Consider the following 25698-nt stretch of genomic DNA (forward strand, 5'->3'; position numbering starts at 1 on the left):
GAATTGATAGAGTTACCTGAGGGCGGAAAGAAGGTTGGAGTAAAATGGATTTATAAGACGAAATTCAATGAAAATGGAGAAGTCGACAAATACAAGGCTAGGCTTGTAGCCAAGGGGTATACTCAACAGCATGGGGTAGACTATACTTAAGTATTTGCACCAGTTGCGCGCATGGAGACAATTCGTTTGGAGGTAGAACTTGAAGCTCAAAGAGGCTGGTCCATCTATCAGCTGGACGTGAAATCTGCATTTCTAAATGGTGATTTGAATGAAGAGATCTTTGTGGAGCAACCTTATGGATATGTGCGGAAGGGACATGAGCAGAAGGTTTACAAGTTAAAGAAGGCACTATATGGGCTTAAGCAAGCTCCACGTGCTTGGTATAGCCGTATAGAAGCCTATTTTACGAAGGAAGGTTTTGAGAAATGTGACTATGAGCATACTTTTTTCTTCGAGAGAGGAAAAGAATCCAAAGTATTAATTGTAAGTCTCTATGTTGATGATCTCAGGTTTACTGGAAATGATGAATTAATGTTTACCGAGTTTAAAAATTTCATGAAGAATGAGTTTGACATGACAGATCTTGGTAAGATGAGGTATTTTCTTAGCTTTGAAGTCTTACAAAAATCTAGTGATATTTTATAANTAAAAATTTCATGAAGAATGAGTTTGACATGACAGATCTTGGTAAGATGAGGTATTTTCTTAGCTTTGAAGTCTTACAAAAATCTAGTGATATTTTATAAGTTAGAAGAAGTATGCTTTGGAGATGCTGAAATAGTTTGGAATGGAAACTTATGAAAGATGAAGATGGAATAAACAAAACTTATTATAAGCAAGTTATAGGCAGTCTTAATTATCTCACAACTCGACCTGACATAATGTTTGTAGCGAGTCTAATTAGTAGATATATGGAGAATCCCACGAGCTTCATTTACCCACACCAAAATACATTATTTGAAGGAAACGCTCGAAATTTTCTATATTTTGTTGCATACACAGTGATTATGTGGAATTTGGATGAGAGAAAGAGCACTTCAGGCTATGTGTTTTTATTGAGTTCTGGAGCAGTATTATGGTCATCAAAGAAACAACCAATAGTAAGTCTATCTGCAGCTTCATGTGCATGCCATGCAGTATGGTTAAAAGGGTGTTGGAAAAGCTGTCAGAATCAAGACAAGTCAACTATTATTCACTATGATAGTAGCTCTGCTATCAAGCTTTCAAAAAACCTAGTAATGCACGGCCGGAGTTGGTGCATTGTGGCACATAGGACCCGTTAGCTGATGTGATGACTAAACCACTAAAATTGGATGCTTTCTTGAAGACATAGATATAAACAGAATACTATTTGTGTTCAGTTGAAGGGAGGAATTGTTGTTCAGTTGAAGGGAGGAATGGTTAGGTCAGTTGAAGGGAGGAATGGTTAGGTTTAATTTAGATTTGATGTGATTTAGTTATTTGAATTAGATCTGATTTACATTCCCATTTAGTTATTTGAATTAGATTAGATTTACATTTCCTTGTTTTTAGTGTATTCTATATAATAGCCAATTTTATTCGAATAGGAGGAGAGTACTATATTTCTAGTTCTCTCTATTCTTAATATTCTCTTGTCTATTTTCCTTACCCAAGTTGCTACATTGTCTCCCAAGTTGCTACATTGTCTCGTTGGTAACTCTACCGCAGACTACTAACATCCTCTCGTTACATTGTCTCGTTGGTAGCTCTAGGTTACCATTTTGATTTTAAACTTTTGTTTTTTTGGGTAATAAGAAACAAAATTTGATTATATTTTTTATTATTTAAATAAAGAAAACACTTCTACCTAGTATTAAATATGTTAAGGTTCAAATAGACGTGATTTAAATATTTTTATTGAGATAGAATAATAGATCAATCAATAGAGAGGAGAGAATGATACATAATAAGATCAAAGTAAATGACCATAGTGGGCGAGATATGTGTCTGCCAACCATTTACCCAAAACAATCTCTGTTTCCGTGTTAAAATGACCATGATCCCACGAAAAGCCTTCAAATGTGGTCAAGTTTATAGGTAACTCCCAAGAGTCGATAGTAATGATGTCTGGAAGCTCTTTTTGGACGGCATCTTCAGCTGCTCTCACTGCCGGCAAGTTATGAGTATCGTGCTTCATAAAAAAGTCATACATGGATATCTTAACAATAATGACCGGTAAAAATCTAGGTTTTATATCATTGCGGATGTCGGTGATGAACTTCTTTAAGTTGTCTTTGTATCTTTGAGCGGTGTCATTCATAGCCGCATCGCTTTCTCCTTGATACCAAAACAAAGCACGCACAACTCCACCTTCTTTTTCTGATGTTTTAATTCGTTCAATGAAATTTTGGTAAAAAGTTGCACTAGGATTGCTAGGGTTTTTTATCCATTGTTCAATTAAAGTGCCACCTCTAGCACAAGGAACTAAACCCACGGTGCCTGCCTTTTGTCCAGCTTTTTCTTTGAACTGGTGAGCAAACGGTATCCCCGGACCAATCCCTGGAGTGTGACTAATGTCAATCCCCAAATGGAGAGGTTCATGTGCTATCTCCCATTGGCGCTCAGGGTTCAACCGTAGGATGGATGGGTCGGATTGACACTCCAATGGGACCTTTCCATCCCACACAAGTTTTCCGTTTTGAATTTTCTCTACCCCACCTCGACCAGCCATGTTGCTCTGACCGGCAAGGATGAATATGTTGGTGGGAGAAGTAGCCCCTGAAAGGGAAGGGCTAAACAATATCATACACAACAAGATTGATAGTTTTAGCAAAACCATTTTGGCCCCTTGTGTCTGTCTAAAAGAATTGATAACTTTTTGTGTTTATTTGCACACTAAAAGAATTGATAACTTTTTGTGTCTATTTGCACAGACACAACTACTCTCCCGTTAAAACGCTTATCACTCTCCTTCTATTTTATAATTGATCTATGCCTCTTCATTCCTTTCCCAGTTATCCTCACTTTTTATACTTAATTTTGATTCTATTTTTAGTATTATTTAAGTTTCAAAATCAATTTCAATTTGTCAATATTTGTGGATCGGGAGTATTTTTAGATGTTAGATCACACCTAATTTGTCTAATATATCTATATATAGAAGTATAAAAATAAAACTTCAACCTGTGCACGTGACTAATATGGAAGTATTGCATCCATTATTTAGTTGAATCATGATTTTTAATGTGGGACCTCATTCATGCGATATTATTCGTACTTCTTTCTTTTGTGTCAGTTTTTAGTAGTGTGAATGTGTACTAGTCCATAGTCGGCCTAGGAGTACGTTAACTAGCCAACGTAGTGGATCCATGTGCACGTGTGTAATCCACGTGTAGACTCGATACTCAGTAATGCTACTGATAGATAGTTTTTGGTATTTCTATTATAGTAATTTATCGAAATTGATATATAGTTTCGGTAGAGTACTAGAGCTTAGCATTTTAGTTACCACTGAATTCCTCTCGAACATACACAGTCGTCTATTTATCTTCTATCGACTACCAATTTCCAAAAACGATAAACACATTCAAAGTTATCGTTTCTTGAATTCTTACCGTTCTTGGACCTTAATTGAAAATGGATCTTTCTAACGTCTTGTCTTCCAACTTTTTAGAAGTAATTACACATCTAAATACTCAGATAAATGGGAAAACGACATTCTTGAATCCATAAATCATACCTTCGATTCTTTCTCGATTCTTTTAAGGCTCTCAATAAAATCCTAAAAGTGTGAACCGTCGGGACTCGAGTGTTACACCTATATAGATCTATTGTGAAACAAGGATGCCATAATTAAACTCATAATCTAGTTCAACACGATAGAGTGATAGAGATATTCATAAATATCCTGATCAATCGTCAAATTCCAAATTTAGCAGTGGGCATAAACACGCTCTCACATAACGGGTTAAAACAAACCATATTTGTTAGTAGTGGGCTTGAGCAGTTAGAAATGATATCAGATCCAGATATTGGGCGGTGTGCCAGCGAAAACGTTGACCCCCAAGAGAGTAAATTGTGAGATCTCATATTGTCGGTTTGAGAGATGAATGAAACATTCCTTAAAAGGATGTGGAAACCTTTCCTTATTATTAGGAGCGTTTTAAAATCGTGAGACTAACGACAATACGTAATGAAATAAAGCAGATAATATCTATTAGCGCTGAGATTAAGTTTTTACATAGATTATCTAAGAACCCTAAAAAAATCGAAATTTTCAAATTTATTCAATAAAATGGGGGGTAAAAAAGTAATTTGGCATGCAAGGCTTTTTCTTGCTCACGTGGCAGGTATAAAGAAAACTTTATATTTCAAATTTGAAACTTCTTGGGCCCATTTTTTAAAATTCCCTCAAAAGGACTGTGCACCAACGGCTTGATTTCTCATATTAGGGTTCATCTCCAGAACTGAATCTCTTCCTTTTACAGTCTCTCCGGCGATTTCGACTGTGCCATTTTCCGACTACCTCGTGGCGGTTCTTTGTTTATATGATTCGGAAGACGACTCATCAATTACGGCCTAAAGAACTGCGTTCGCCCCTGGAACCATACGTCCTAGGACAGTAGAACTGCATTGCTTATTCATATTCAGTTTGATAGAATAGAAGTAAGAAGGTTGCGTTTCAATGGATTATTCTTCAATAAATGGACTCCATAATTTTAGTTTGACTCTCGCATCAAGAAGAGCTGAAGAAGCTGGTTGGTTTTCTTTTTCTTCCGTTCTGGAATCTTGTTGATCTATTCATTATTCATTTGTTCCTTTTTTCCCCCTCCTTTATGATGCTACTTGTGAAGTAAGTAATCTTAGGTTACCAATCTTGTCCTAGTCTGATCTTGATTCCTGTGTTTTTCTAGATTTCTGATAGATGTGGTGGTTTGTATTTGAGAATCCATTGGGTAATTGAAGTCTAATTGTTTAATTTTACAGCTTGGAGGCGGTATGAAGCTGTTAGGTGGCTTGAAAGCTTTGTTGGCCCACTCGGCCTGCCTACTCAGCCATCAGAGATGGAGTTTATTTCTTGCTTGAGAAATGGCCTTGTCTTGTGTAATGCAATTAACAAGATTCAACCAGGATCAGTGCCCAAGGTTTTGTAATTGTTATTGATTTTCTTTTTCAAACTTGTGTGGCCAACTTCATTTTCGGACCATCACTTATATTCTTGTGAATAAATTGAAGGTGGTGGATAACCCATGCCCTTTACAATCACTTACGTGGGAGTGTCAGCCATTGCCTGCCTATCAATACTTTGAGAACGTTCGGAACTTTTTGGTTGCTGCAAGAGACCTAAATCTGCCTGCTTTTGAAGCTTCAGATTTAGAAAGGGTATTTTTCTTCAATTTGAATGTATGTGAGCTTTTCTATTATATGTTACTGAGTCCTGAAACCATGACTTTTCCCTTAGGATACATTTGAGGCAAAGGTAGTGGATTGTGTTTTGGCTTTGAAATCTCTTCATGAGTCCAAACAGATGAGTAATGAAAATGGATTTCACAAACACGTGAAATCATCTCCTCTGGTTTTACATTCTGCTAAGAAGACGCTTCCAAGACCTTTGTCCACAATTTCATTGGGCTCTTGTAGACGCTTGGATATGTCTGCGATGAGTGAGAAACGACTTCCTGTTGGAAGCGAAAATGCAGGACTTGAAGGTTTGAGAAGCCCTTCCTTCAATTTATGCTTGTATTGTAGCACATTCATTCTAAGTCGACTAGAAGATGCATGTGAAGATGATATGAGATATAATTGAAAGTCAGCCTTTTCGATTATACGTTACTCTATCATGATTGAGCACTGGTTTTATCATACTCTAACACTGTGTTTTCTGTGACTTGTCTAGAACTAATTGTCAAGTCACTCGTTGATTGCCTGGTTCAAGAAAAGGAAAATTTTGATGGGGACCTTCTTGTTTCTCTAAGAAATGGAGATAAGGTTGACTAAAAGTTTATTACTAATTTTAGGGTTAGTTTTTACTTGTTTTCTTTCTTTTATGACTTCCTAGCTTATATACAGGATCCAGTTAGGGTATTCCAAAAGGTTGTATCAATTTGTTCAGACAAATCGCTTCAAGAAAGCTTTTCAGAGGTCAGTCTTTTAGATTGAGAAAATGTCTTACACTTTTACTTATTTTTTCTAAAAACCCATTTAATTGTTCCTAATATTATAAAAGTAAAAGTTGACCAGTTGGAATGTGAGACTCACCGTGAATTTTGATGAATGAAAGGGACATCCATCCATCCACCTAGTATTGTTGTATACTACTACATTAATCCAGTATCCTTATTATTAAGAATGATGCACATGATCCTGATCGTATGACACTAAATTTCATCTAGTTATAGAAGATTTATGTTATACAACCATTTTCTTTATTTGCTTTCCAACCAGAAAGCTCAACTGCAAGTCTTTTGAAAATTGGATCTTGTTCATTTGAATATCTCTTTTTCCTTTGTCAAGTATAATTTCAGTAAAATTCTATCATAACTGAAAAGTATCTACTTTTTTTTTTTTTTTTTTTTCCAAAAGTTTGATACAGGTTTAAAAGATGAATTAAAAGAAAGAAGCAGCTTCCTAGCTCGTTCAGATATAGTTTTAGATGACATTACGACCCTTGACAATTCACAGGTATGCATATTTTGTTTGTTTTGCTTTTCTTGAACTATATTGTTTTCTTTCTTCAAATGTAAATAATTCTTTAAGATTTGGGTAAAGAGTCTATTTGGTTGCTTAATTTCAAAATTGACAATTGAATACCTAAACCCATCAAATGATGGAAAACTGGGTTAGTGCATATTTGATAACATAAATAAGGGAGAAATCACTTTATACCCCTAAACTTTGTGGGTTGGATCGATTAAAGCTCTACATAAATAATTGTATCAATTCATAGTTCAAATGGATAAGTTATTATATTCTCGATCATAAAGTCAGTTACCGCTCGAACTGTTTTTAATAAGTGAATTTATTGTATTAGTTAAAGCTCTTAATTTTCATAAGTGAATTAATTTAACCTTTGTCGCATTAGTTATTGAGTTAGTTGGTTAGTTACCTTTTAATTCAGGTAGTTAGTTTTGTAATAGCTAGACATTTTGTGTACACACAACGTATTTATATTACCTCATACTAATCAATATGCATGCTGATTTAATACTCACAATGTTAATACTAATATAACTAGTTTAGATTGATATACCGAATATAATTTATTTTCAACTTCATCAAATATGCTAACGTCAGCTTATGCATATTCCTAGAAGCGATGCAAAGCTTGCTACAAAAAGAAAAGCTGCAATCACGGCGAACTATTTTATACTCAAGAGAAGGAACTTTTGGTAATTTCTTGTCGTTCTCATCTAATCTGTATGCATTGTTTTTTGGATGTTAACTGGTTTGTCAGAAGCATGGAAATAGTGGAGAGGCCTGAATTTTTGGTAAATTGTGTTGAAAATGGATGACTTGAATATGTTTTTTCATTGTTTAAATATTGCCCTTCAAATATAAATTTTTTTAATATGATTTTGAAAATGCGTTTATATTTGTTCTGTTTAGTTGGACTGTAGTCTTTTAGCTTTTTTATTGCTTCAATTCTTAAGTACGAGGGTTCCATTTGAAACTCCAGATGATGCATAAATGAAATAGAGACATCACAAGTATGTGCCTCTATGAAGCTGGATTGTTATATAATATCTTCTTTATCATACAGGATCTCAAAGCTCTTCTATCTAAAACAAAGTTGGAATTTTATGACTTGCAGTCTCAGTTACAAAGAGACTTGAAGGACCTAGGTAATTTCGCAATTAGAACAACATTTTTCCTTTATTTGAATTAGGGAAGGCACTTTAAGTGCCTAAAGTTATATTTTTCATGAACCTATTGTCAGTATTAGTCTCCTTTTTCCTCATACTTTCTTTCAGGGCTTGACTTTGTTGATAATTCTCAAGTCGTTTCTTTTTGGGTTTCAGAAAATCAAGTGCAAGAGCTATCAAATGCTGCTCTTGGTTATCATAATGTGGTTCAGGAGAATCGGAGCCTGTATAACATGGTCCAAGATTTAAAGGGTTAGTATGCCTAATGATACAGACGTACAAACAAATCTTTTTGACAACCAATTTGATCAGAGATCCTCAAATAATCAAAATGTTCTTATCTTTATTTTATTTAGGCAATATTCGAGTTTACTGCAGAATAAGGCCCTCGTTCAATTGTTCATCAAAAGAAGCGATAGAATTTATTGGGGAGGATGGTTCATTAATGCTATTGGATCCATTAAAACCCAAAAAATACGGAAGAAAGGTTTTTCGGTTTAATCGTGTATTTGGCCCAGCTGCAAAGCAAGGTATATCATTTATGGTAGTTTATAATGTTACTTTACTTCTACTCGTTTGCTGACAAGTGCTTCTTTATTTATGTTGTTCAGATGATGTCTTCAAGGATATTCAACCATTAATTAGATCTGTGATGGACGGTTACAATGTATGCGTATTTGCCTATGGTCAAACTGGATCAGGAAAAACGCACACCATGGTAAGAAGATATCCACGTTTGCAGATTTCGTCTCATTCCAAGCATTTCCCTTTGTAAATAACTAATGCTTCGTAACAAAGAATGAAGTATCTTAAAAGAAAGTAATTGCAGAAGTCAAACTCATCCCAATAGAAAAAAAAGAAATACAATATGCAATTAGTTTACTAATGATTATGCATTCCTTGATTAGTTCTCCCTCCTAAATGTATTATATCTTGACAGAATGGTCCATCTGGTGGAGCTGACAAAGACTTTGGAATCAATTATCTAGCTCTTAATGATCTATTTCAGATCCAGAATGTAAGGAAGGACATAGATTATGAAATCAATGTCCAAATGGTTGAAATTTACAATGAACAAGTACGAGACCTTCTTGTTGCAGAATCATCAATTACCAAATATCCTTGCCCTACTTTCTATTTTATTTTATTTTTGTCAAAATTCTGATTTGTCTAGATTCTATTTCTTTAAAAAGCAGATTTCTCGTTAGCTGTCCTTGTATATGATTTTGTATATTTTCTTTACATTTGATTCGTCACTATGAAATACCTTTGTTCTCGTGAAAATAAAACTACCTAATACCTCTGCCTGCCGTTTATTTTATTGTGAAAACTTCTCTAATCTATGGGCTCAGGTTAACTTTTAGATTTTTTTTGTGAATATTCTTTATGTTTGACTTTATATCTTTAACTAATTATAAATTAGAGATTCGAAGCTGTACTAGTGACACTGGATTGAGCCTTCCAGATGCAACCCGACATTCTGTCAAATCAACTGCTGATGTTCTCAATCTAATAAAACTTGGAGAGTTGAATCGTGCAGTGAGTTTCACTTCTATGAACAATCAAAGTAGCCGTTCACACAGGTCAACTATTATTGTGGCATGCTCACCCTTCTCTATTGTAATATTCAGTATATGTTGCTCCTGTTTAGTCATAGCTTATTTCATATCCTGACAATTTAATATAGCTAGATTTTCTTGCATTATTGTAGTTGAATGATATGTTAGCTTGTTATCTAAATAAATCATGATTGGGATGTGTGACGATGTTTTTTCATGTGTGTGCAGTATTTTGACTGTTTATGTTCATGGAAAGGACAATTCTGGGAGCTCCATTCGCAGCTGCCTACATTTGGTAGATCTTGCAGGAAGCGAAAGGATCGACAAGTCTGAGGTGACGGGAGATAGGCTTAAGGAGGCGCAGTATATTAATAAGTCTCTCTCTTGTTTAGGAGATGTGATCATGGCTTTAGCCCAAAAGAATTCTCATATTCCTTACAGAAATAGTAAACTCACACTTCTCTTGCAGGATTCTCTAGGTACAGTAATTGCTCTGATTGCCACTTTCTTTTACGGTTTTTTCTTTAATATTATAAAGTGATGGAGGTTGCCTTCGGTCTTCTAGTTATGATTAATATCAAGTGACATTGGATTAGATAGAGTAATATTGCATTTGTTCCATGTTGGAGAGAATTGATAACAAGTGGGGATTAACATAAAAGTGCATTTGGAAATATGACATTTGATCCTTGAAATTTTATAGTCATAAATAATATAAATATGCTTTCGGAAAGTACTATCGAATGCCTTATACACTATACTGTTTTTGCCCAATCAAGTACTTCAAAAATACTTTTAAATGTGTACAACCAAACATCAAACATACTACTAAACTTATCTTTTTTCTAAAGTGCTTTATTAGTGTTTCAAGCCTACCATTTCTAATGGTTTCCATTACGTTCTAAATTAACTTTTTCCATTGAGAAGTTTCTGTATGATGATCCTTTGATCTAATATATTGACAAAGATTCTCTTGGAAATTTACTCTGTAGGTGGACATGCCAAAACAGTAATGTTTGCACATGTAAGTCCAGAAGAAGATTCTTTCAGTGAAACTTTAAGCACTTTGAAATTTGCTCAAAATGTTTCGACTGTTGAACTTGGTTCTGCTTGCTTGAACAAGGAAAGCAGTGAAGTCGTGCAACTGAAGGCTCAGGTAATCTTCAATGCAACTAACTCCCACAATGTACACTTCCTCTAATCTAATGCCTTTTATTATTTGTTACATCATTTTAATTGTGTTTAAATTTTCCATCCCTAGTACTTCAATTCTCTCATGGTTGGATAGTACGCGAATTCTCTTTGTTAAATTTTATCTTTTATTTTTACTTTTTATGCGTTATTTGGTTCCTGTACCAGTAATGTATTTTACCATCCTACTAAATGGTATTATTGCAAGATATTGACATAGTGCTTATATTGTCTATTTAGATGTTGGCTGTCATGTTACTTTTAGTCGACGAGGGACTAAAAAAATGATTTACTCCAAATACTGTATCCATGTAAAATTAATGCAGCCACGGGGTCGATCTTGTTCGGTACCAAATTTAAACATCATTAAAATAGTGGGAATAGAACAAACCATGGAAGTCTCTCATACTGTTATTAAGTGAGTGTAAATGATATATGTGATGCTACGTGGTTATCTTATACATTAACAAAATTTAATATGGATATCAAATTAAAGTTTAGGGATGAAATATAACTTTTAAAATTGCAAGGACAAAATTCATAGACCATAATGTTTCAGTGATGAGATGGATAATTTTCATCAAAGGTTTGGTTATATATTTGAATTTTTGTTCATCAAGTGGCCACCTACAAGGATGTGTGAAAGTGCTGTTTGATATTACTTTCCGCATATTTTGATTCTTTCTGAAAATTCTATTATGTAGAAGTGCAATTAGGGCAATGGCCGCTGGTATGTATGTCTTTGCCCATTGTATGTTGTTAAATCCCTGTGATGAGATTATTTCTTCTTATCACTATACAGGTTGAGAATCTTAAGAAAGCTCTGGCTAATAATGAAGTTGAATGGGCCTCAAATAAGTCAAAGGCACCTAGGTCACCAAGACAAGTAGCTGAGAGAACTCCTCCACGCCCTCGAAGGTTGAGCATTGAAAATTGCAGCAGTGCTAAGACCGAGTTACTGTCCAAAGAAGCGATGGGAAAGGGCTCAAAGACGCCCTCTATACGCACCAGAAGATCAAGTTTGGAGGGTCCAAAATGTATTAACAACGATGGTTTACTGACGAAGCTAGTAGAAGATGGAAGTAAGAATCAGGCTCTGACATTCCAGAAATGTAGCATAGTTCAAAACTCAGTACCTATCTCTAGAGTTTCTCATAGCAACAGTAATGGCACCGTTGCATTGGAGATGAACCATAAGGCTCCTGCTCGAAGTCCTCAAGGTGCTAGTTATATGAAGCGTATGATCGACACTAAAGGTACTCGAATCCCTAGCCTTCAGCTGCCAAAGACTCCTGAACCACCAAAGCATGTTAGAAATGACATCCAGAATCAAATGCAAAGCGATGCAATGTTTCCCACCGACGCCCAGACACCCAATCTGAATAGTACAGCAAGTGGAAAAGGGTCTCGAATAAGAAGATCCATGAGGACCATTGGGAAGCTGATTAATGGCTCTGAGAAAAGGCAGGTTCTATCTAAATTATGTTATAATTTGGCGCTTTACACAATGCATGCTAGGCCAACCTTGAGGCAATCGTCAATTTCAGCTGTGTTACTAAAAGGAGAAGAGTAATGTTTGTTTATAGATATGAATTTTTTAACCAACTCTTCCCAGCAATGTTGCAGGAACCGACAGAATGTGACAGAATTGCATACCCCGGTGCAAGCTACATCTACTTGTAATGTTAATCTTGACATATCACCATTGACAACTAATTCAAGGATGCAAAGGAGGCAATCACTAACTGGCATCCAAATGACAGGGTCGAGCACGTCTCGAAGATCATCTCTTGGAGGCAAACCAACTGATTCAAGTTAGTAAAACTCGATTTGAACAGTAATAGATATGGAAGTTATTCATTGTTAAAACTGGACTCTGAGGCTCTGAGCTTAATGTTGAGCTTGATGTTGTGTTCTGCAGATGTTCAAAAAGTATTAGACACTAGAAATGCGAGGACCCCTCCTCCGATCCGTCAGTCGACCCAGGTAACCAAGCGGTGGCTGTAATCGTGTATAGAGCGGATGCTGGGGGAAGAGCGTGATTCAAATTTGAGCAGAGAAGTGACTGGAGGTAATTTTTGTAGTATAGAGCTTTAAATTTAAAGCCTGATGTTGACTGATTTTTACTTTGACTGTCCATTTTTAGGTGGGGATGAACTCTCTTAGTTCTTTCCATCGTAGAATTGGTGTTGATTTCTTCTTTGTATAGCTAGAGATTTAGTTTTTCATGCAATCATATAGTGTAGGCTTGCCTTGCCTCTCTGCTGTCCAAGAGAACTTACTGTAATTCTTCACAGCTTGATGAAAACTAAATTACCAGCTTGGGCCAAATGGATTTCAATGGAAAACCCATTTTTTGTGCATAAGAAGAAAAAAAGATAAAAGTTGGAGCTCAAGCTTGAAAAAATCGAACTGAGTAGTTGAGCTGGTCGGTTCTATGACTCATTGAACATTGATTCCACCCCCTTCGGGGTCCAACGTTTTTGCTGGCACTCGTTCCTTTCTCCAATCGATATGGGACCGCCACCAAATTCACCCCCCTTTGAGGCCTAGCGTCTTTACTAGCACACGGTCTCGTGTTTACCCCCTTCGGGGAACAATGGGAAGGCTAACACATCGTCCGGTGTCTGGCTCTGATACCATTTGTAAAGGCCCAGATTCACTGCTAGCATATATTGTCCTCTTTAGGCTTTTCCGTTCGGGCTTCCCCTCACAGCTTTAATCAATATCTTTATAAATATCTATATAACATTAGAAGAAAAAAACTTGTATTAATCATAGTATAAAGATAGTATTGATGAGAAGATTTCTAATTTAGACTATCTTTGTAAAATAGTAGTAAAAAAATGACAAAATAGTAGTAAAAAAAATGACTCGAACACGAGCTCAAAACTGGTGAAAAGTTCTTGAAAAAANTGACAATTTTGAAATGAAAAAAAAAAACAAAAAAAATAAAATAGTTTAAATAGAATTCTCTAAAGAGAGAGTTTCATTATCTGGTAAGAATGTGAGAGTGAGATGAATACACAAAATAAACTAAACCGCTAGAAAATATTTATTAAATAATATATTTGAATATTTAATATATCGGATTTTTATTCGAATCATACTTAAATATCTCACTTCTCATTTAAATTTTAAATATTTTTTTTATTTAATATATCAATCTATATTAATCATTTTAATATTTAATGTATCAAATAAAATAAATATATTTTTATCTTTTAATACATCTAATATATATTAATTTGAATTCTTCGCATTAATATATATATATATATATATTCTTCATTTATATTTAATAATTTAAATACTTGATTTGTTTTTTTAATTAAATTAAACTCTTTAGTGTTACTAAGCAAACAAGCCTTATGAAGCTACAAATTAAAAGTGATTCAAATTTAATTAATTACACTCTTTAATTAATCAATTTCTATTAATTAACTATAGGTCATTCCACTTAACGAGTGGTTCATCATTACAATTGGGCCAAAAGTCCGTTTTACCCCTGTAATTCCATTTTCTTATTTAAATACACTAATTCTATAATTAACAATTTGTTTATGATCTACTCATAAACCCTTCCATACAAATAAGAGGATGAAGCCCCATTGTTCAAAGTCGTGGAATTGGAATCAGTATTTAAGAGAACAACTCATCTATTTTCCCTATATGGAAATGAGGGAATTTCATCTCATGATATTATGTCCCCTCTGGTCAAGTCCCCAACATGGCAGATATATTGAATCCGCTATAAGGGTCATTCTCACCCATGCAAATTAAAAGATAAGCTCTCAGACAAATTAAATGATAAGCTCTCAGAGGAAAGAGTTCATAACTCACTCAGGATTAAGATTGAGTCGTATATGATCATCATGTGAAATATTAATCTTCTCAATTAACGGATTTATAAGGAGAGATTAAATATTTCTTGGTCCAATCTTATACAAACTCATGGTATATGATACCTCCACTCACATGTATCCACAAACGATTTGGATCAAATCTTTTGTAACGATTACAAAGTGGGTCGTATCAATAGTGTTACCAGGATTAGACATCCAAACTTATCTATATACTATACACCCTTTAAGTTATTACTTGAACACGATTCTCTTATATGTCAACCACATACGGTTCAATATTACATTAATAATCTTGAACTTTCACATAATGGATAATTGATTAAGAGGCCTAAGGGCATAAATCTCAACACAATAGTGTCTTGCCCAAGAGTAGCACAAGGCTGTATTTTAAGAAATACTGAGTAAATGACCCGACTATTGAGAGAGGCAGGGAATGAAACACAAGAATGAGACCTATCATTTAAAACTGTATTCTTTTAAGTGACCTTCGTTCGGGCAAGTTAGTTGTGTAGTACTTCTCTACACACAATCCACACGTGGGAGCATAAACCCACCAGGCGGACTCGCACACCCCTTAGGCCTACTAGTCAGGCTAGCTCTTCTGGCTTGTAGTCGAACGCCTGAAGGTACATCAACCGTCGTGCACCATGCCAAGTGTCATTGTTATGCTTGTCCAAAGTGTGTTGCCTGTGGCTGCATGGCAGATATCCTGATCTTTCTTGTCCAGGACGTGTTGTCCATGATAGCATGCCCGTTCCAAACCCCTTTTACATGCTTTCATCTTAATAGGCCTTTACCATTTCATGTTGGGTCAATACGAGGTGTATGACCGTTCACCAAAACCATGTCTATGTGTCGGGGCTAAAATGCCCCAAAATGTATTATAGGGGATGTGACTATTTGTCCTCTCTTCTTACCCTGAGTTATATATTATTTAGGCTGTGATATTTCTTAATTTGCTTATAGTCATATAACATTGTTTTCTTCAATTCTTCAAATCGTTTTCAAATGTATTTCCTCACTCACATTTTCTAAACTTTTTCTCGCAATGTGACTCGAAGCTTGAACATACACCGACGTTGTTTGTGACGTCCGAATTTCTCACGGCTGACTTGTTCGCTTAGTTAGAACAAGTACCGCATAATCGTTGTACCGCTATCGCAAGAATACGATTGTGACAAGTGGTATTAGAGCCGAGTAGGTTCTTTGGAAAATTTACACAAACATGTCCGCTGCAAAACAACTGAACAAGTTTTAGGCTGACTGATTAGCTAAAATCGAAGAATAGTTACTCTGCATGAGTGAAGTTCCTGATGGAATGATGCTTTTGTTATCTCACATGAATGAGATTGCCGCTAAAGCCGACAGATTCAATGAGATGGTGGGCTGCCTTGAAGCAATGCCTGTCCGCAAATTAATGACTAGGGTCGAGGCCCTAGGAGACAAGGCCACAAGAGCTGGTGGCTTCAAGCGTGGGGATTGCCTGAACAGAGGAGCGCATCGAGGTCTTAGACAATGCCCAACTGGCAATCGTCCAGATGGTCTCATATTTTTTTGATTGCTTTAGAGAAGCGTTTGGAGTAGTCAAGGCTGAAGTGGCGGATCTAAGAGCCAGATTAAACCTCACTGTGAGAGCGATGGGGGACAAATCCCAACTAGGGGCGTAGCATAGTTTAACAAGATAAAGGTCCCAGAGCCCAAACCCTTTTGTGGGGTTCGAGATGCCAAGGCTCAAGAGAACTTTATATTTGACTACAAATAATACTTTCGAGTCACTAGTACTGTGGCAGAGGAAGCGAAGGTCACATTGGCAACAATGCATCTAGCCGACGATGCAAAGTTATGGTGGAGGTCCAAGTACAGGACATTCAAGATGGTCAATGTACTGTGGACACTTGAGATAGCTTGAAACAAGAACTCCACTCTCAATTCTTCGCAGGGAATGTCGAGATAATCGCCAGAAGGAAATTAAGAGAACTGAGTCATATGGGCAGTACTCAAGATTACATTAAGCAGTTTTTTGGACTTATGTTAAATATTCGTGATATGTCCGAGACAGACAAGATCTTCAATTTCATCGAGGGGCTGAAGTCGTGGGTGAAAAACAAGCTCTATAAATAAAGAATCCAAACCCTTTCCACAACCTATGCTATTGTCAAACAATTGTTTGATCTTGATAGCAAAGAGCCTCAAGAGATGGGGCGGAATAGAGCATTCGCAAATGGAGAAAATAAGAACTATTGACCAAACTCCCCCGAGGTGGAGGAAGTGATAGATCCAGGAGGGATACAAGTCCTCGAAATAAAGAGGTAGGACTCCATGGCGGAGACCTCACAGCCCGACTAGCCAAAGTCAAAGCCATGACCCCCTTTCTTTCTTGCTTCATATGTAAGGGGGCTCATCAAGTATCTAAGTGCGCACAGAAGACAACACTATGCGTCTTACAAGCAAAACTCGAAATTAATTCAGAAGCTGAGTATGAGATGGTAGAAAAAGCAATACCATTAGCTAGGACTGTTGGACACCCTCGCGTGGGAGCGCTAAAGTACTTGTCTGCTCTTCAGAAGAGAGTGGAAGAGATAGAAGAGCAAGTGGAATGCGGTCTTATGTAGGTTGAGTTTTGGGTAAATCATAGAGCAGGCAGAAACATTATCGTCAACACTTGAGCCACCCACAACTTCATGACGGAGATCGAAGCAAAACGCTTGAATATCCTTTGGCTTCGAGAAGCAGGGAAGATGAAGGCCGTCAATTCGACAGCCTTACCTGTCTTAGGAGTTGCAAAGAGAATTCCCATCAAGCTGGAAACTTGAACTGGACGAACCGACTTTATGATAATCAAGATGGACGACTTCGACATCGTGTTAGGGATAGACTTCCTACTAAAATACAAAGTCATTCCCATGTCCCTAACAAAAAGTTTAGTAATAACGGGGTCAAACCCGACGATTATCCAGATAAAAACTCGCCAGCCATGAGGGGTGAAATGATGTTAGCAGTACAGTTGAGACAAGATCTAAGCCAAGATGAACCTACGCTCGATGCCATTACTGTATTGGAAGAGGGAAGCTCGAACGAGCCAACCCCAACAAAGACCTCGTGGTCAATTCAAAAACACTGGGACACAAGACAAGAAAGTCATACAAAGTATTTATCTCCACCTAAGGGGGCAAACCACGAATGAATGCCATATAGCTCAACCCAAGTTAGCTATTGTTAACAATTGGGTTCATTAAATCCACTAATACCACTGTTAGTGATCACCTACGGGCTGGGGAGAGACACCAAGCCAACACTTCCACCGAAGGGGAGAGACAGATAAACCTTTGAAACAACACATGGTCACATAGAAGTACCATCTAGACAGAGGAAGAGAAGAGTCGGTCGGAAGCGTTGACCATGATAGTTTCAAGGAGGAGAGAGATTTCTGATCAAGTTGAGGTCAGATCAACTCCGATATCAAAGCAACAAGAGTCAAAGACTAATTGTAACATACTGTTAGAATTTTTTTTTTGCGAAATGACGTCACCGGAGCTCGAGAATTCCAGCGAGGTGCTGGAGTTTTGAGGCAACACTTAAAGAACCGCGCCCACGTCCCACAACACGCCAAAATTTCCCCACGACGCCTACGCATCCTCAGAGCCACATGCAAGGAAGAAAACATAAGGAAGAAAACGAGAGTGAGAGAAAAAACAGAAGAGAGAAAGAGAAATGGAGAAGTTTTTTGGCGAGCTTGAAACATGCATCACGACGCTTGAAACGACCAACTCACCCGCAAAAGAGATCCCCGACGAGTGTACAACCACCTAAGGTATGTTTCCACGCCTCTCCAACGTCCATTGTTGTTAGAGATAGATTCAATTTTTAGAAATCTTGTGGATCTATCAATGTAGGTAATTACGAACCACGAAACTTCATGGAAAAGAAGAGGAGAGGTCAACATAGAGATAGAGGAAGAAAAAAAACGAGAAAAGACGTTGGAAATGACTGCGGGAAGGAGAGAGAAAGAAATCGAAAAATTCTGCATATGAGCTTAGACTAAAATGACAGTAGCGACTTTAGGTAACTGAAATCTAGAGTCATTACCGTTGGTATCAAAGCTCTAGGTTATAGATCTTGTAGACTAATATGTTTCTTACATATCTTCTCTTCTTGTGTTTAGCTAATGCACCATCTTTCTTAGTCATGTCAAGACACTAATCTTTCTATGACTTGAGGTAGAATATTAGATATGGACGCTATCCATTGTCATTGACTAGAGTTAGAGATCATTGATCTCCTCCACTTAAACATAGCCCTAAACACCTATGGGATCAATGAGCATGACTTGCATGAGTGTATATACATTGTTGACATCAGTAGCCGATGCATACATAGTTTAGCTCTTTGCTTGCATAGATTTGTCATTTTAGCTAACAATTCACAGATTACGCCCCGATTAACTTCGAATCAAGAGCAGCTCATTCTAGAGAAAGTGCTACAAATTTTCAATTTCCATTGCAAATGAGGAGGTAAACGCCGGCGCTCATATTCAAGCACATTGCATTCCATCCAAATCCCACTCTCTCTCGTGTTCGTATTTTTCATCCCCATCCGAAGCAATCGCTCTGTGTTCATTTCTCTCTCTTTACCCATTCTTCGTGAGAGAACTTATACGCTGTTAGGGTCCTTGGGGGTTTTAGATTTTCTCTGCTCTCAAAAGCGTTTAATCTATCTGCTATTATTCTGCCATTCTCGCTTTCATTTTAGGGATTCTGTACTTGCTCGTTGCCATTCGCTTCATCGAATTAATGTGTAATTGAAAGCATACGCCCGCATTTTTCGCCTGGGGTTTTTTGATTTCAGCATGTCAGCTGCTTCGAGGGGTAGAGTTACCATTACACTCGGCCGTAGCGGACAGGTTGGTTGTCAGTTGTCACTTTGTTTGACTGTTCTTCTTCTTCGGTTAACTTGTAGTTAGTCATGTTTCAGGTTCTGCTGGGAATGGTTTCTCTTAATGCTTAATGAACTTGATTCTTGTTTCCTGCTTGAAAAGATTGATCTGTATAAGTGTCGTTGCATAATGTTGTTACCTAGAAGATGGCAAAATGTTAAGAAAATTTGCTTTTCTTTTTGTTTGTTCATGTTCTTATTGATTGAATTTTGAAACGTTGTTGATAGTTGTTTGTCTGGCCGTCTTGCTTTTCGTTGTCTCTATTTATACATTTATCAATCACTTTGTAGGTAGTAAAAAAGGCTGGACCAGGAACTGATGTTTCTGTTTCTGATTCTTTGCTCGTTTCTGGAAGTAAGAGATCTGTGAGAGATAGATTGGGAAATAACCCTGATAGTGATCTGTTTTATGGAAGCCAACTTAATAACAAACGGTATGTCGCTCGTTCCTTTTACGTTTTATCTGCTTCCGTTTGTTACAACTTAGAATTGTCTTGTTTGCTCAACTTTCGGTACTTCGATCACTCGGTGACCTTGATTAATGATTGCGTCTTAAAATCTATTTGCAGTTATCGGTGTATTTTTTATTGAATGCATGAAAAAGGGACGTTATTCACGTTTGGAAAATGAATTGTTATTTGCAAAATGCTTCGGATTGTTAGTGATTACCAGAAATGTTGAGTTATTGATATGCATCCTCATTTTTGGAGTGTTGACAGTAGATTAGTTCTTTCGGTTCTTTTTTTCTGTTTCTTAAATTATTTTGCTTCCTTTCTGAATGTACGTGCCTTATTTATCTTTGGCAGATCACGAGGGGATGGTATGTCAAATTGGAGTTCTAATGGGTTGGGCGGTAATAAGCTTAATCGATCTAATTTTATTGTCCTTCATGCTATCGAAATTCTGACACCCTTTAATTTCTGTTATCTTTAAAATCAGTATCACACATTGGTAAAGATGACCTTCGGTATAAACTCTTGCAAAAAGATGCATCTAGACGTGCTCAAAGTGACAATAAGAGGTGTGTAGACCTTCGGGAGAAGCTACCTAAGGCAGATCAAACTCCTATTCGACATCTTGATTCACGGCGTCGAGATCCACCATTGCATAATACTAATATCGTACGCCGAACCCTTTCAACAAGAACAGTAGATGATTTACCTCAGGACTCGTTAGGAAGTTCTTATTCCACGTGGACCATGGAAAATTTGAGACAACGATCACCTGCTAGAATTGTAGAACCTTCAAGGCGCTACTCTCTACAAAGAGATGATGAGAAACTACAGAGAAGACCAACAAACCTTTCATTTGAGAACCCAAGATCAGTGAGCTCTGTAGCCAAAGATGTTCTCAATGCTTCAGGTTCTGTCAGTACTGCAACTTTTAGGACTAATTCTCTATTGCTTCCTACGTCTGCAAAGCCTGTGGCGCCTATTGTTCCACGACATCTTCCGCCAAGTGGCATTGCGCACAAAACTCTCTATCCAGTATGATCTATTTTTTATTCTCCCTTAAAATCTCTTGGCTTTTGGCTTTTGTCTTTTCTATAACTTGATTTTTCCAATCTGATTTAGATGTAGCTGTTGCCTGTGTTGAATGATTTGTTTTGCTATCGTATTTTCTAATATGTAAATTTTAATTACTGCAATTATTGTATGTCGTTATAGGTTTTTTTTTTTTGCAAAAAACCAAATTTTCATTGAACAAATGAAAGAATACAAAAGTATACAATCAAGATTGCCCATCTCTATTGCTCACCGCACTAACCCCAAATGAGCTCCTTCATTGATCCCAAATGTCATTATCAAATTGTTACTCCCCAAACATATGAATCAGGTCCTCCTCATGTCTCTTACAAAGGATGCCCCATTGCGGGTACAAAACTAGGAACAAATGTCTTTGATCATGATCCAAAATGTTAACCTTCCCAAGTAAAGCTTGCCACACAAAAAATTTCACCAACCTTACAGAGAGAGATAAAAAGCTTCACCTCACTTTGTGTCAGTGGCATCTGTCCGTCATTGCTCAAGATATTCCACTGCATACAACTTTGTTTTTCAACGCTTGTTGATAGAGAAGCTTGTGGATTTCCCCTCCTTTGAATGGGTACTCTTGTAGTTCATTTTTCTCTGTTTTGTGTGATAATCCTCCTTTTTGCCCCTATTGCTTTTCCTTGTTGAGGAAGGTTAGAATGTTGAAGGTCAATTTTTTGCTCGAGGCATTCTCCCTTGCTATTTGGCATTGGATGCAAGAGTCAACTATCCTCTTTGCTATATATATGTAGGTTCTACCGAAAATATGATTTTCATTAATGACTAGGGACATTTAGTTAGTAATTATAATGAGTGACCTTTCAACGGCAAAAGATACTACCCATGATTAGGTTTCTCAATCTCAATTTTGATGAATTATAGGTAATAAAGTGCCGCATATCATTAATTTACCTTTTCATTTCTTGGCGTTTTTCTGTATTGGATCTTGTAAATCTTTCTGGAGGATAACAATGTTTTATTGAACGAAGATATCTTTTTAACTTTGTCGGACTGATTACTATTTTATTGACAAATGTTTAACTTTAAGCTTTGTTGTTTTCTGTTGGCTTGTTATTTACAGGGTGACGAACTTCAAAGCATAGATGGGTTCTTGCAGTCTCTAGGATTGGGAAAATTTTCCATTCTTTTTAAGGCCGAGGAAGTATGTTAAAATTTCCCTTTTCACTTAACCTTTTCTTGAGTGACACAGGGCATTGGTTTTACTCCTTTCTAATTCACTGTTAAACAAATTGATTTAATTAAATTTATCATAGCCCGTTACTTATCCGCATAAGCTTTTGGATTGATGAGTGATTTAACATGGTATCACTGCAAGACCATAGGTCTTGTGTTCAAACTCGTGTAATATTATTTCCTCCCCTATTAATATTGATTTCTACTTGTTGGGTCTTCTACAAATTTTCAAGCGCACAAATAAGGAGTGTTACAAGAATTGGTATAATTAAAATTTACCATAACCCCATAACCCATCCATTTAAGCTTTTAAATTGATTGGTGGTTTAACACTCCTACCAACTTTTTCCTAATCATGTATAAGTTAGTGGTTTATTGGATTTATGATGCAGGTTGATATGACTGCCTTGAAGCAAATGGGGGAGAATGACCTCAAAGAGCTCGGAATACCTATGGTATGGCAGTTGTTTGTGTCCTTTGTCTTATGTCTATGGTCTATATGCTTTCTAATTACTATTGAGGTTTTAGGTTTTTGATTAATCGTTTCCTTTTCTTTCTCGATGAGAGACGAGCACTTTCGTTAAACTGAGTGAGATTTAAGAACAATAAAGGATTACTGTAGTGGTTGCTGTGAGGCAAGTTACAACTTAAAAGAGTAATGTTTATCTTTCAACTGGGTTTCAGTAAGCTTGGCCCATTATTGGGTTTACAAAAAAGATAAACACGACGAGATAAACTTTACTAAAAAGTTGAAAAAGGAGAAAATTCATGCTTTAAGATGTAAAAATGACTAAAAGGAAAACCAAAAGAAGAGCAGCAATAGTAGAGCATGCCAACTTCCCCCACTGTGAGAATATCCTCTTGTTGATAGGTCTAGCGTCTGTATGGGAACTTCCCCCACTCACAATACCACCCTTTGTTGTTCAAGTGAAGTACATCAAGAATGTAACACATGCACACACATGAAGCGTCCACATTCAAACGAAGCTAACCATATGGGAACTCTCTCTCCCAACCTTTACATGCTCTCAAGTATAGAGAAAGGATTTTCATATAAGTGGCATTCGTTCATTGACCTGCCCTAAAACACCCATTACAAGACTTGTCACGACCACTCTCTATGCTTGACTAAGTATATCTATGGTTCCACCCTAACATCCACATTAAAGTCTTCTATCAAGACAATTCAATTTGGGAGTTCTTTAAAGCCCGTCCAAGAGAAAAGGAATTGATGTGTAATGCTACAACATTTTTTGTTGTAGTATCTCTGACAGTAGATGATAGAAAGTACAACGCCTAGGTGCTTCCTAGAGCAGTATGGCATTTACATGAGGCAAAGTTTCGAGTTCGGAATGCAGCAATGCTCATTTCTAGAGCCATGGCGTTAACCCAATTTTTCCTTGTAAAACCCTTGTTGCTAGATGACCTTTTTGTGGCTCCCTATAGATATGGCCTTATTTGTTAGGTTATTCGTGAGGATAATACAGAGAAAAATAGGCTGCCACTACGAGAATCCTCTAGAGGGGGTTGGTTTTAGAGATAAGGTAAAGCCTGTATGAGCATAGGTGAGTGTGTTTCTCTATTGATCCCATTGTAAACTTGGTCTTTACTGGTACAACTTGCAACTATAGAATACTAGGCGTAGTCTGAGTTAGAAGTGAATCAATATAGATTTTGTGTCAAGTGATTTTCTCTCTTTTATTATGTTTTGTCAATTTATTGCTTATATTTTATTGTTATTGTACCATTATGTCTGTGGTAAGGGGGATATAAGTTCCCATTACGGATGCCAAAAATTCCAAATTAATTGTAGCCTAAGCTCTATTTGTAAATGTCTAACAAGATAGCTATATAAACTGAGGTACCTTAGTCAAAGCCACAGGGACTTCAACGAAGATATCGATATTGACAAAAGACAAGTCAATCTTCGTCAAATCAAGCTACTTCTGGTTACAAAGCCTAATTGAAGATTTTTAAATCTTGGATTTATGGGAGTTTTTAAGTAATTTTCCGTTTTGAAGTTTGTTTTTATTAATTTCAAGTTTCTTTTTAGCAAGAGAACTTATTCCTTCTTTGAGATCTTAATCACTCTACAAGTAGAATCAATCATATCTCACTTGAACTTATCCTAAACTTGCAAACTATCACAAGATTGCAAAGTTTGATTTATCTCTTGGCTAAAAGAAAAGCCCTAGGCTCATTTTAAATCTTTGAAATCCGAATGTAAGAAACGTCATGGATGGTTATAAACTTATATATAGCCTTCAAAAGAAACCTTAAAGTGACCTATGGTCAATTAAAAGGTTGGGTAATTTTAAATGGAACAACATTTTGCTGAGTCAAGGAGGCATAGAGTTGGGTAACTATCCCGATCATGATTTTCCTACTCCCAGATGGAAAAGTCCTTCCCTTTTTGTCCAGTTGTGGGCGAGGAGGGATTCAAACCCCCGACACCGTGGTTCGTAGCCACGTGCTCTAATCCTATGCGCTACAGGCTCCATCCCGTCTCCACTGGATCTATTCCCGGGGGTACCCTAAAAAAAGAAACCTTTCCTTTCCCTAGCCATTTGCCATTTCGGGTTAAGAAGATGTAAAAGCGCCTTTCTCTCGACGCATTTCGGGGAGAACCAGCTATCTCTAGGTTCGAGTGGCATTTCACCCCGAACCACAACTCATCCGCTAATTCTTCAACGTCAGTCGGTTCGGACCTCCACTTAGTAAGGAGCTCCCGTGGTATTATTAGTAAGTGGCAAGCTGGTATTGGGGTCAATGAAACCTGGCGATTTACTTGAAAAAATTAATGCTTTGAGTGATAGAAGCCTTTGAGAGTTCACAGCTGTTTTTATTAACATTTACCAGAGATCAAGTTGGGCTGTTTTTTTCCTTTTGCAATCAACTCATCACCGAGGAATGAACTATCGCTAGCAGTTCATGTTCTTCAGAATTATTTATTGAACTGTCATTCTGAAGCTTATTTGTTCATTTCAGGGACCTAGAAAGAAAATTCTTCTTGCAATTGCTCCACATTCCAAGCGACAACCTTGACGACGATAGAGCACCTCTTGCATTGGCTGGTTTAGTTCTGCCCCTTATATCTCAAAGACCCGAGACTCGATACTGTATGTTCTTTAGATGTTTAGTGCTAAGTGAGTGGTTTTTGGATCTGTCCTATCTTTGTTCTAATATTGTTGGGGGGTACAACTTTAGTTTTCACTCCCCATCCTAAACATTGTTGCGAAGTCAAAACTCACTAAACATGTTTGTTTACTACAATCGATAGTCTCGATAGTCTCTGTTCGCATTCGTATATGATAAAGCCTGGCTTAGCAACGTTCAAGAGAGATTTGTATATTTCCAAATGCTTAATTTCCTCAGTCTCTTCAATTTTAGCAAGGATTCAGGTAGCCTGATGGGAGCAAAGACTTGGGATCATTGGGTCTTTGCAGAAGAAGATTGTGGCCTGGGTTTGGATCATCGCCAATATCTCATGCACAGGATTTGTTGTTTTAATCTCTCTTTTGCCTAATAGGTTATGTGATTTCATGTGCTTTATCAACTGTTTTGGGCTTATACAAAGCACTCTACCTTTCCCTATTTGATA

The 25698-nt window shown here is 36.9% G+C and overlaps 3 protein-coding genes across 12 annotated transcripts in view; 2 read left to right on the top strand and 1 right to left on the bottom strand.

Annotated features, from left to right (window-relative positions):
- Positions 1-17694, bottom strand: part of LOC111798138 (probable carbohydrate esterase At4g34215) — a 25627-nt gene extending 7933 nt beyond the window's left edge. Inside the window, exons 1-6 of one of the 8 annotated variants that reach the window (XR_002815656.1) lie at positions 17682-17694; positions 16871-16879; positions 15283-15287; positions 13110-13113; positions 9841-9844; positions 2336-2956 (exon numbers count right to left, since the gene is read on the bottom strand). Coding sequence is in view for 2 of the 8 variants with exons in the window: in XM_023681118.1 (XP_023536886.1) it covers positions 1934-2800 (867 nt within the window). In the remaining 6 variants the exon portion in view is untranslated. Of the gene's footprint in view, positions 1-1854; positions 2959-5411; positions 5418-9432; positions 9439-9840; positions 9845-12346; positions 12349-13109; positions 13114-15282; positions 15288-16870; positions 16880-17681 lie in introns of those variants that run through there. The other 7 variants (XM_023681118.1, XM_023681117.1, XR_002815658.1 and 4 more) reach the window with 7 other exon arrangements.
- Positions 4398-12904, top strand: LOC111798137 (kinesin-like protein KIN-14L). Of its 2 annotated transcripts, none has more exons than XM_023681114.1 (19): positions 4398-4718; positions 4948-5105; positions 5197-5343; positions 5423-5669; positions 5858-5949; positions 6031-6102; positions 6544-6642; positions 7272-7349; positions 7721-7802; positions 7980-8075; positions 8180-8353; positions 8435-8541; positions 8764-8939; positions 9242-9406; positions 9611-9861; positions 10375-10538; positions 11376-12037; positions 12200-12387; positions 12495-12904. In XM_023681114.1, the coding sequence occupies exons 1-19, from the start codon at positions 4646-4648 to the stop codon at positions 12578-12580; spliced, it is 3117 nt and encodes a 1038-aa protein (XP_023536882.1). In that variant the 5' UTR covers positions 4398-4645; the 3' UTR covers positions 12581-12904. The 2 variants fall into 2 exon arrangements, with proteins under 2 accessions (XP_023536882.1, XP_023536884.1); XM_023681116.1 differs by having other exon boundaries at positions 7275-7349.
- A 1064-nt stretch (positions 17695-18758) lies between the features above and the next one.
- Positions 18759-25691, top strand: LOC111798496. 2 transcript variants are annotated; one of them, XM_023681686.1, is made up of 8 exons: positions 18759-18950; positions 19189-19339; positions 19663-19805; positions 20178-20224; positions 20311-20858; positions 21985-22065; positions 22490-22552; positions 25086-25691. In XM_023681686.1, the coding sequence occupies exons 2-8, from the start codon at positions 19286-19288 to the stop codon at positions 25140-25142; spliced, it is 993 nt and encodes a 330-aa protein (XP_023537454.1). In that variant the 5' UTR covers positions 18759-18950; positions 19189-19285; the 3' UTR covers positions 25143-25691. The 2 variants fall into 2 exon arrangements, with proteins under 2 accessions (XP_023537454.1, XP_023537453.1); XM_023681685.1 differs by having other exon boundaries at positions 19285-19339.
- The last annotated feature ends 7 nt before the right edge of the window (positions 25692-25698 follow it).

The sequence above is a fragment of the Cucurbita pepo genome, chromosome LG07 (assembly GCF_002806865.2).
Source record: "Cucurbita pepo subsp. pepo cultivar mu-cu-16 chromosome LG07, ASM280686v2, whole genome shotgun sequence".
In the NCBI taxonomy this organism is placed as follows: Eukaryota; Viridiplantae; Streptophyta; class Magnoliopsida; order Cucurbitales; family Cucurbitaceae; genus Cucurbita; species Cucurbita pepo.